General features: G+C 51.1%; 2 protein-coding genes across 3 annotated transcripts; one reads left to right on the top strand and one right to left on the bottom strand.

Annotated features, from left to right (window-relative positions):
• Nucleotides 1-172: 172 nt before the first annotated feature.
• Nucleotides 173-2,971, bottom strand: SNRNP25 (small nuclear ribonucleoprotein U11/U12 subunit 25). 2 transcript variants are annotated; one of them, XM_072835011.1, is made up of 5 exons: nucleotides 2,754-2,971; nucleotides 1,996-2,086; nucleotides 1,651-1,756; nucleotides 1,042-1,116; nucleotides 173-569 (listed from the first exon to the last, which is right to left on the bottom strand). In XM_072835011.1, exons 1-5 carry the CDS (start codon nucleotides 2,793-2,795, stop codon nucleotides 512-514), a joined length of 372 nt encoding a protein of 123 aa, XP_072691112.1. In that variant the 5' UTR covers nucleotides 2,796-2,971; the 3' UTR covers nucleotides 173-511. The 2 variants fall into 2 exon arrangements, with proteins under 2 accessions (XP_072691112.1, XP_072691111.1); XM_072835010.1 differs by lacking the exons at nucleotides 173-569; nucleotides 1,042-1,116 and having other exon boundaries at nucleotides 1,664-1,795; nucleotides 1,902-2,086; nucleotides 2,754-2,931.
• Nucleotides 2,972-3,113: 142 nt separating this feature from the next.
• On the top strand, nucleotides 3,114-6,128 carry POLR3K (RNA polymerase III subunit K). Its single transcript, XM_072835009.1, has 3 exons — nucleotides 3,114-3,271; nucleotides 4,018-4,105; nucleotides 5,568-6,128. Exons 1-3 carry the CDS (start codon nucleotides 3,161-3,163, stop codon nucleotides 5,693-5,695), a joined length of 327 nt encoding a protein of 108 aa, XP_072691110.1. The 5' UTR covers nucleotides 3,114-3,160; the 3' UTR covers nucleotides 5,696-6,128.
• The last annotated feature ends 4,605 nt before the right edge of the window (nucleotides 6,129-10,733 follow it).

The raw sequence follows: 10,733 nt of genomic DNA, 5'->3' as shown, positions 1-10,733 counted from the left end.
AGCCCTCCCTCTCCAGCCAGCAGCTCCAAGTTCTGCCCCAGGCCACCTCCCTTTCCAGGAGCCAAAGGGTGAAGTGTGTCACTATAGGTGAACCCTGTGAGCCACGGCTGGAGACCTCAGCCACATGCTGGTGGGTGCACGGCCCCCGTTTCTGCAGAAGCACACACAGAAAGCCGGCCATCTGCTTTTATTTCCCCTTGCTGTAGAAATCACAGTAAAAAGGTTTTATCGCGAGGGGATGATTTGGCCACAGGGCTCAAGTGGAAGCATTCTGGACCTTAGGACTCACCTGCACCATCCTCTGCCCTTGCCTCCCCTCTGTGCCTGGGCAGCAGCGGTCCCTCCTGCTCCAGGAACTGTGGCTTTTTGACTTTTCAAACTAAGAAGCAAACGATTTATTTTGTATACAGGGCCAGGTCCATCTGCCATGTGATTAGGATGTTTGGACCTAGGGCTTAGCTCTGTTCCAGCTGGGTGCAGGCCACCAGCACCTAATTGTCTTTCTGGAGGTTCATTTCTGCCTCAGCTTTTTGATGAAGGACACCTCATCCCGGTTCCGGATACCGTAACTAGAAAAGAAGAAGAGCTCTAGTGTGTGATTTGCAGAAGGTATGTGTGGAGCCTCACCTGAGACTTGGGAGGGTATTAAAAAAAAAAAAAAAAAAGGTAGGAACAGCTTGTGTCTGGGAAGGTGAGGAGTGGCAGTGGCCATCGTCTCACGGACCTAGGTCGTGCCAGCAGGCAGCCTCTCACCTTCCCACACACTGCCCTCCTCTGGCTCTAGGAAGCCCCGCTCTACCACTGGTGAGCAGTACTCACACTGCCCCCATGCCTCCCATTCCAGTAGGGAGAGCCCTCAGGAACCTCCCTGCAGGAGGGTGTTGGTTGAGCCAGGGACTCTCTTGGTCTTGCAAATTCTCCAGTGATTGATTTAAGACTCCTCCTCCCTCGGAAGAGGCCCCAGTCTTCTGGCAGAGCCTGGGTACTAAAGGGCAACAGACCAGGTGCCTCTCTGCAGCTCAAAATGTGGTGTGAACTTACTCTCGAAGCTTCTTCCTGTCCTCTGTGAGCTTCTCTCCTGCAGAGGTCAGGTAGTAGGTCCTCCACACATAGGACCTGCAAAATCCAGATGAGGATCTGGGTAAACCACAAGCAGGGTGATTGGGCAGCTGGGACGCAGCAGCTGTGTGTGAGATGGGCTCGGGATGCTCAGCTCTGGGGGGCCCAGGGCAGGCAGCCTCTTCTTGGCTTGTCCTGTACCCTGTACACACCAGGCCCGAGGTAGCTCGAAAGAGGCACCGCTCTGAAAGAGCCGTGTGGGGTGGCTGGGGGCCAAACACACCTTCCTAATGAAATAGGCTACAGCACGGAGACAGAGACGACCCATGCTGCAGGAGTGAGGAGACCACCCAGGGGAAGATGGGGTAGGGCCGCTGGCAGCTGCACCGTCTGTAACCAAGGAGACCACTTACGCTGGAAATGCTCCAAGGTGCCCCCATTTAAGAAGCCCAGTTGCCTGGGTGAGGTGATGTAGATGAAAGAGAACTGAGGCAGGACTCCCAGGCACCGTGGCACCCACCGCGCCGGGACGCTCAGGACAGGGAACTCCTCGGTGCTCTGTGGCACACATGCAACAGTGGCTCCACTTACCAGCTGATGTGCTGAATGCCCCCTTCACGCTCCTGCCTGAGCTGCACGTATCTCTGAATGGCCTTCTTCAGGTCCAGGACTGTGGCGTTCTGCACCACAACCACAGCTGCGGGAGAAGAGCCATGTTAGGATCCACAGCCACAGCCTAGGACGGCAGGAAAGGAACCAGAAGCTCTGTCCAGACTGTTTTGGACGGAGGCTCAAATTCAGGTGGGGTAGGCTTGTGGTTGCCCCGATGCCCTTCGACGTACATGGCTCTTGAGTTTCCCCTGAGCAGCCATGGCAGCGTCTTGTCTGCGTGACAGCTTGGACTGCAGGGTCCGCAGGGAGAGGGCGAGCACTTACGCATTATCTCTCCATCCATCTTGCACACGCGGACTGTCATCGCTTGGCCATATTCTAGTGCTATCTGGGAATTGACTTCTTCCAAAGTAACCTGCAGAAAGACCAATGGTGGAGGTGGGAGCCTTGGCTGCCTTTGCTATCCCAAACCACAAGACAAGACAAGCGGATAGCATCGGAAAAGCAGTGCCGTATCTTACGAAAGACGAGAGACAAGATTTCTTCTATGCTAGGGTTTCCCGGTTGCACCTACATTTTAAAAGTGTTTAATGTGCAAAGTGCATTAAAGCTCAGGAAAAGAGGAGCGCTGAAACAGGAGAGGGTGAGCGCCAGATCTGGGCTCTGGGGCTGGGAAGGAGGAGGCGCGGTCAGTCCGGGATCCAGGGCGACACCGGGCGGGGGGGGGAGGGGAGGCCGGTGTGCGAGGGTGACCGGGGCGCCCAACCCAGGAGTGAACGTCCTCGGGCGGGGCGCGAATCTCGATGCGGAGTCCCGGGGTGGAGCCGTTCTCCCCACTTGAGCCTCAACTACGGAAACGACCTTAGAACCTGCACCTGCAGGCAGCCGCGCCCGGGGCGCCCGGGGCGCCGTCGGGGTCCGCCTTGGGACCGGACGACCGTCCGCCTGTCCCTGTCCCCTGCTGCCCCCGCTCGTGCTCGGGTCAGTGAGGTCCTTAAAGGACACGGGAGGATCGAGGCCCGCCGCATCGTCACCTCTGGCGCCCACAGGGGGAGGTCAGGCACCGAGGTCCCGCCGCGCACCTGGATCGGGAGGTCGCAGAGCAGCGGGTCCTGCACCACCATGGCGAGCCCCTCCTGGAACACGTCCACCGCCTCGGAGTGCGGCAGCGCCTCCTCTTCATCCTCCTCGGCCTCGGGCGCCTCGGGCCGCGCCGCCGCCGCCTCCGCCTCGGCCTCGGCCTCCGCCGGCTCCAGGGCGCCCGCCCAGCCCCGCGCTCCGACCGCGCCGCCGCCGCTTCCGGCCGCGAGGGGCGGGGCTGCCACGGGGACCGATGGGAGGCTCGAGGCGGCCTGCCGCAGGGGCTGCTGGGAGCGCCAACCCGGCCCGGCCATTGGGGCGGCGGCGGCCCGGGCCAATGGGAGCTCGCGACGGGCCCGACGCCGGCGCCCCGCGGCCGCAGGGGCTGCCGGGAGCGCGCGGGGCAGCCATGCTGCTCTTCTGTCCGGGCTGCGGGAACGGGCTGATCGTGGAGGAGGGACAGCGCTGCCACCGCTTCGCCTGCAACACCTGCCCCTACGTGCACAACATCACGCGCAAGGTGATCACCCGCCGCCCCCCGCCCAGCAGCCGACGCCCGCCCCGCCGGGGTGCTCCAGCGGCCCCGCCCCCGCCCCCCGCCGTATCGGGAGCGGCCTGGCCTCACCCGGCTCCCGTGGCGGCGTCCCCGGCGGCGGCCCGGGCGGCCTCGTCGGAGCCGTGGCCGGATCAGGCCCGCCCTGTGCGCTGGCGCGGCTGACTGCGGGTCCGGGCCGACGCCGCCAGCCCCCGGGGAGCAGCCCGCGCCGCGCACCGACACGGCCGCCGGGCCTTTGCACGTGCTCCCGCTGCCCTCCCCGCCCCGCCCGCAGCCTCGCCGTGTTTGGGTCGTGCCGAGCAGCGTGGCTCTGGCGGACTCGGGTCACCTGCGGACACGCCTCTACGGGACTTGCGTGCCTGGGGTCGGTGCTGCGGCCCCAACCCGGGCCCTGGACGGAGCCGCGGCGCACCGCCCGCCCCGAGCTGCCCGCGGGAGTTGGGGCCGCCGCCGCGACGCCCGGGACGGAGCCGGGGGCCTGCGCGGAGGGCCCGGGCCGAGCGTGGACGGGGTGGGGTGGGGGGTCCCGGCTGCATCCGCCTCTTGGGCCGGCCCGACGCTGGAGCCCCTGGACCCGGGCCGAGCCCTGCGCCGCGGGTGTAGAGACGCGGCTGCCCAGGATCGTGCAGCCCGCGGGGAGGAGGGCAGTCGGCGGCCGGGTCAGCACCGCGCCCCTACCCGCGGCCTGAACACCTGCCGCCTTTCGCCAGGTCACCAACCGGAAGTACCCGAAGCTGAAAGAAGTGGACGATGTGCTCGGCGGCGCGGCGGCCTGGGAGAACGTGGACTCCACCGCAGGTGAGAGCTGAGGCCGCGCTGCCTTTGAGGAAGGAAGCTCCTAAAAATAGCGTGTGTATTTTCTTCTTTAGTGATTTATTTCTTACACAGGCAATATTGGCATAAACCCCAGAGACGTACAGGTGTGGGTTAGTCTCAAAGCCACAGCCTCTTAACATCGCATGACCTTGGTGGCCTCCCTCCGTTGTGAGAGCGTGAAGGGAGCCCCGCAGCACTTGGCCTCTAGCGTGGTCCTCAAGTGGCGGCTGTGCGGGGAGCAACCGATGGCAGTAATGAAAGTCGGAGCCTAAGGAAGAGTATATGGTCCATTTGTTCAGTTGTGGATCTTTTTTAAAATTAATTATCTCTAAAAAATATTTTATTTATGTATTCATGAGAGACGCAGAGACAGAGACACAGGCAGAGGGAGAAGCAGGCCCCATACAGGAGCCCGATGTGGGACTCGATCCTGGGACCCCCCGGGGTCACACCCTGAGCAGAAGGCAGATGCTCAACCACTGAGCCACCCAGGGATCCCTGGTGTAGATTTTTATTTTTAATTAATTAATTTATTCATTCATTCGTTTGTTTGTTTGTTTGTTTGTTTATTTATTTATTTATTTATTTATTTATTTTTCTTCCTGGTGTAGATTTTTAAAAGCTGATGGCAGAGAGCATTCACATGTTTATTTCAAGTCTTGTTTCCTGTCTGATAGAGGTAGATGTGACCAGGGAAGGAAAGAAGAGAGCCCTAAACACATCTGTGTTGAGCGGAGGAAGACCCAACTCCTGTTTAGTATTATCTTTTCTCCCCCATAGAAGAACATCTAAATCTGATATGGTAAAATTAGCATTGGCAGAATTTGCCAGGAAAGAAAAGAAGATGATTTTGGTACCTAATGTTCAAAGTGCTGTTTGTGAGTGTTTGAAGGCATTATCAAGCATAGGGTCAGTTTCCCGAACTGAAGTCACTTTGCCTTGAGGTATTTGGCAAAGGTGTGGGTTGTATGGTGAGGTCTTCATAAGAACGGCCTGAGGAACTGCTGCCGAGATGGATCCCTAAATTTAATGGGAAGTGGATTTGTCATCCCCTGGGGGCTCCTCCAGGAAGTTGAGAGGGCTTAGGTGATGGAGATGCACTTGGAAGAATCTGCCCAGAGTGGACCCCATCATGCACATGGTAGCCATAAGCCACATTTCATGTCACATTTCCAGCTAGTCTTCAACCAGATTTGAGAAGAAAAATGGGACTCAGGGAGGGGAGCAGGAGTGTTTTCCAGGGTCACAAGTCCCCTCAGTGTGAGAGTGTAGTGGGAATGATGCCACTAATTACAGCCTTTCAGTCATGGCGCAAGGTGCCCTAGGCAGGGGATGCCAGATGATTGGGGTCGGGGAGGGATTTGGTGTGTTAATACCTACCTACTTCTAGCAGGTGTGTTTGGTCATGAGCATAATGTGGGTCACTTGTTTTTCTCGTTGCCAGAGTCATGTCCTAAATGCGAACATCCTCGTGCCTATTTCATGCAGCTTCAGACTCGCTCTGCAGACGAGCCGATGACCACCTTCTACAAGTGCTGCAATGCTCAGTGTGGACACCGCTGGAGGGACTAGGGCCAGGATCCAGCTGTGTCATTGTCTGCCTACCTTGTTCCCTAGGGTGGATTCACAGCCAGGAGTGTGAACTGTTTGTCCTGAACTGTCTCTGCTGATGTGGCCAAAAGCTAACCCTTTCACGGGAGCTGGTCAGGGTACCAGCCCATCTGGCAGTCAGCGGATGAGCTCATTTATATCCAGGGGGATTGTGTGTGCAGGGAAGGGTATACATAAGTAAGTGTGTTCTTTTTAATATCCTGTTTGTGGATCTTGTAGGTATATTGGCTAATTGACATCTTTTCACCATTATCCTTCTTAAATATGCACTCTGATTGCACAACTAATAAAGTAAAATGTTATAATGTAGGACATTAGATGTATCTAAGTATTTAACTTAATTGTAAACTTATCACTATCTATTCTGAATATTTAATTAAAATGGAAAGTCTAATACTGCTTTTCTAGTGTTTATTTTTTTTTAATTTTTTGCCAAGAAGTATATTTTATTTTCGTTAATCATACAAATAATTTGCTATAATATCCCAGGGTAAACTGCAGAGTTTGGCAGTCTGACTGGGGCGGGGTGGGGGCTGGGGGGCGGCCCTCAGAGACCTGCAGGCTGGCAGCCTTCAGCGTGGAGTGCCTGGGTTCACAGCACAGCTTGTCACTCGTGGCCATCTCGCAGGTGGCTCTTCCTCTACATCACGACCCGGGTGTCTCGAAGATGTTGTGGGTGGGGAACCCTCTAGATGCTTAGGAAATTTTATTCCGTTTCTACTGCTCGATGGTCTCTGGTTGGCAGGGTGTTCTCCAGCGTCTCCATTTTCTTTAGCTTGGCCTTATCGAAGCTGGCGATTTCCCCCGTGTCCAGTTTGCTATTTCTTAAAGCGATCTGTGGAGTTCCACCCCGAGTCCAGTGCTGGGTCCTCCCACTCGTGTTGCTGCAGCAAGAGACCGCTTTCTCATTGTTTTGAGTGCTTTGAGAAGCAGACATCAAACAACTGCCATGCTTAGGGCTCTCCTGGTAACAGAATACTGATAACATGCTTTTCAATTTATCATTCTGTTCTTGTTTCCTAGGATTGCAATAAATTTATTAGGTAGACTATATTTATGCTTCCTTCATTTAAAAAAAAAAAAAAACTTATTTATTTATTCATGAGAGAGAGAGAGAGGCACACAGGCAGAGGGAGAAACTGGCTCCATGCCGGGAGCCTGATGTGGGTCTCGATCCCTGGTGTCCAGGATCAGGCCCTGGGCTGAAGGCGGTGCTAAACCGCTGAAACACCTGGGCTGCCCTTCATCTTTTTATTAGTAAAAGGAAAAGGACATCCTGGACTGGAGCGGGGTAGGATGTTAGTTTGTGGATAGTTTCGTTTTTTGCTCAGGACCTCAGACCTAATTACTTTTCTAAATCTCTTAATAATGAAGTCTCACTTGTGAAATCATGGGATGCAAATTTATACCTCTGATAGAAATTTTTACATTTTTGAGACGGTATCTTTTCCAGACATGAATAATCTTTAAGTTTGGCACGATGGTGATGGTTTGTTTGTTTTTAAGTAGGCTCCACATTGGAGCCCAATGCAGGGCTTGAACTCATGACCCTGAGATTAAGAAGTGAGCTGAGATCAAGTCAGGTGCTGAACTGACAGCTACCCAGGTGCCCCAACATGATGGCTTTCTTTTGCCGTAACATGTAGATCAGGTTCTGAGCTCATCATCTCTTGGTTTGGTTATTTTCCAAAACAGTTTGTTATGGTGATGATGAAATTTTACAATGTGGGTGTTTCCTTTAGTATGTTCTGTTTATGCCATCAATTGGTTGATGTGTGCATGTGTGCACTGTCAGTTTTATTTCCTCAGATTTTTTTTTTTTTAAGATTTTATTTATTTATTCATGAGATACACAGAGAGAGGGAGAGAGAGGCAGAGACACAGGCAGAGGGAGAAGCAGGCTCCCTGCAGGGAGCCCGACGTGGGACTCAATCCCAGGACTCCAGGATGATGCCCTGAGCCAATGGCAGGCGCTAAACCGCTGAGCCACCCAGGGATCCCCTCCTCAGATTTTCTGTGTTTGCTGTTGGTCAGTGGTGAAGATCATGCACTCTGAAGTTAGCCTACATCTCTGCTTCTCAGCTGGGAGACCTCAGTCAAATTGCCAAACCTCTGCCTTCATTTCCTCACATATAAAGTGGTGATAACAATTTCAGGGGTCAAACTTTCTGAAAAGGGCCAAATGGTAAATATTTTATTTATTTATTTTTTAAATTATTTATTTATTCATGAGAGAGAGAGAGAGGCAGAGACACAGGCAGAGGGAGAAGCAGGCTCCATGCAGGGAACCCGATGTGGGACTCGATCCCGGGACTCTGGGATCTCTGAAGGCAGATACTCAACCACTGAGCAACCCAGGCATCCCAGATGGTAAATATTTTAGACTTTCGTGAGTCAAGACTCAAAATCTAGAACAAACTTTCACAACTTTTTGATAGATAAAATTCAGAATGTAATCATAGTAATTGAGTACAGCATTTTGTAATGCGGGGTCTGTTGAAAATAATGGATATCGGGGTGCCTGGGTGGCTCAGTTGGGTGTCTGCCTTCAGCTCAGTGTGTGATCCCAGAGTCCTGAGATCAAGCCCCATGTTGGGCTCCCTGCTCCCCATCCCCCCACCTTGCTATCTCTCTCAAATAAACAAATCTTTAAAAAAAAAAAAAAAAAAGAATGGATATCATTTTGCTTAACTGGGGTTCAAAGTGAGCATTTCTTATCAAACTAGATTGCAAATATGCATCTGTTAACGCTGGTTAAGTGCAAGAGAGCAAATGAAGTTAACTGTTGCCATTACCAATAGATTGAATGGAGCCAACACTGATGACAGATGCAAATAATTTCCACAAAGAATTTCCTGTAACCTGTATCAGCAGATTCCAATCCATGGTCTACTGAAATAGTGTTTTCTCAGCTTTGAAAATATTCTTGCCTGCGGTTGTTGCTTGTTCTACGCACACCATGCATACAGGCTAATTCTTCAGTCACTTCCCAGCTCAGTGCTGAGGCATTGACTTTTCAGAGAAACAGTTGAACAGTCTCAGTAACATTGGTGGATTCATCCAGATTCAAGGAAAATCAGTTCAAATCATTCGCCTCATTTTTAACTATTGATGTTGCTCCCAGTGTCCTTAGCTTTTAGAACCGTTCTCTAAAAGGCACAGTCATATTTATTTTCTCTGGACACACTTCTTCAGCTGCTCTAATTAAGCACAAGTCACCATCATAAGTGGCTTTCCTGGCTTGTTTAACGAATCAGCCACCTGGAAATTTAATTTGATTGCTTCATTTTCATATTTAAGTTTTTTGAAGAAATTCTGTGGTGTGTTGAGAATAGTGCCAGTGGCTTCGTGCGTGTTTGGATAACGGTCTGCTGCAGTGTCATTCCATAGTAACCAGTCCTTTGCCATCCAGTTTGATGATGCAGTAATCTATGCTGTGCTGTAAAAAATGTTACATTCAGGGTCCACTTTTCTTGTTTTGTCACGATGGGTATGCACTGGTAATAGGTTAAGGGGAAAAAAACCCCCACATATGTATATATTTATATGTCTGCTTCATATTTAGAACTGACTAGTCATAGTGATTTTCCAGGACTCTCCCTGGCTCCCTCCCATCACCCAGGAAGGGCACTGGGTTAACTTCCACAGATGTCCTCTTAGGGGTTTTTCTTGTTTTCTGCACTATTATGATGTATCCTTTTTATTTAAGATGCTGTGTTTTTCTCATATATTTTCCTTTTAGTTCTTTTTTATAGTGTGTATCTCTCCTCCCATATTTCCCATTTCTTCCTTGGGAACATATTTTCCTTTACATCTTTGAGCATAGTTAGAGTAGCTACTTAAAAACCTGTGCTGTTTCCAACCTCTTAGTCCTGGGAGTCTTGTCTATCGATTACCTTTCCTCTTAAGTGTGGGTCACCTAGTTCTGTTTATTCACATGTCTAATACTCTTAGATTTATTTTGGCAATTGTGAATGATACAGATTGTAGATACTAGATCCTGTTAGGTTTCTCTGGAGAGTGTTGACTTTTTATTTGTATTTAAAGCAGGCTGTAAACTCTGTCTCTGATATAGGCAGCAGCCCAAACTTCTGTTCAGGTGGTTTAACCTTAGCTGGGTTGCTTGGAGTTGGCCTATACACATGTAGTTCAGAAGTCATCCAGAGACTTTGGTAAAGTTTGTTTGTTTGTTTATTTTAGGAAGTAGAGTTTAGATGTAGAATTTGGTGCGCTCCACCCCTTTGGGATTTCCTCCCTTTCCAGCCTTTGTGGTCGTGGTGTGGGTTGTGTGGTCTGGGGGACTTAAGGTAGTAAATTCTAGTTTCAGCCTCGGGTGCTCTTCACTGGACATGGAGCCTGCTTAAGGTTATTGCTCTCCTTCTGCCCCCTCCCCCTCTCAAAAAATAGATGTGTGATTTATGTTTCTGGCCATTCCTAAGTTGTTTCATGGGCTTGAACTTTTGATTTCATCTCTCTGTGGGTCCTGGTTGTTCTCAGACTCCAGAGCTGTAGCTCTGGGGTATCCAAACCTTACCCCAGATGTTTTGATGCACAGAACACACACATGCACCCTGAAATGTGACCTTATTTGGTACCCTAAAGAACACACAGCCAATAAGTAAATGAAAAGATGCATATCTTCACTAATAACCAGTGAAGTGTAAATGAAAGCAACACTGAAATATCTTTGCCTATCAGATAGGCAAAGATTAAAAAGACTGATAAGATACATTGTTGGTGACTTCTGGTGTAGACGGTGGCATGTTCTTGGAGTGCCACTTGGTAGTACCTGTATTTTAAAATGCTGAACTTTGGGTCCCACAGTTCCATCCCTAAAATTCTTTGTGCAGAGATACTCATTCTGCTGATTAAAGATCCATGACCAGAACTGTTCACTAAGTTGCATATATGCACCGGAAATTAACATAATGTTATATGTCATATCTCAAAAAATAAAAATAGCATATAGAGGCAGCAATCCAAATGTTCATCCGTAGGT

Source organism: Canis lupus, chromosome 8 (genome assembly GCF_048164855.1).
Source record: "Canis lupus baileyi chromosome 8, mCanLup2.hap1, whole genome shotgun sequence".
Lineage (NCBI taxonomy): Eukaryota > Metazoa > Chordata > Mammalia > Carnivora > Canidae > Canis > Canis lupus.
This window is presented reverse-complemented; position numbering and strand designations above follow the sequence as displayed.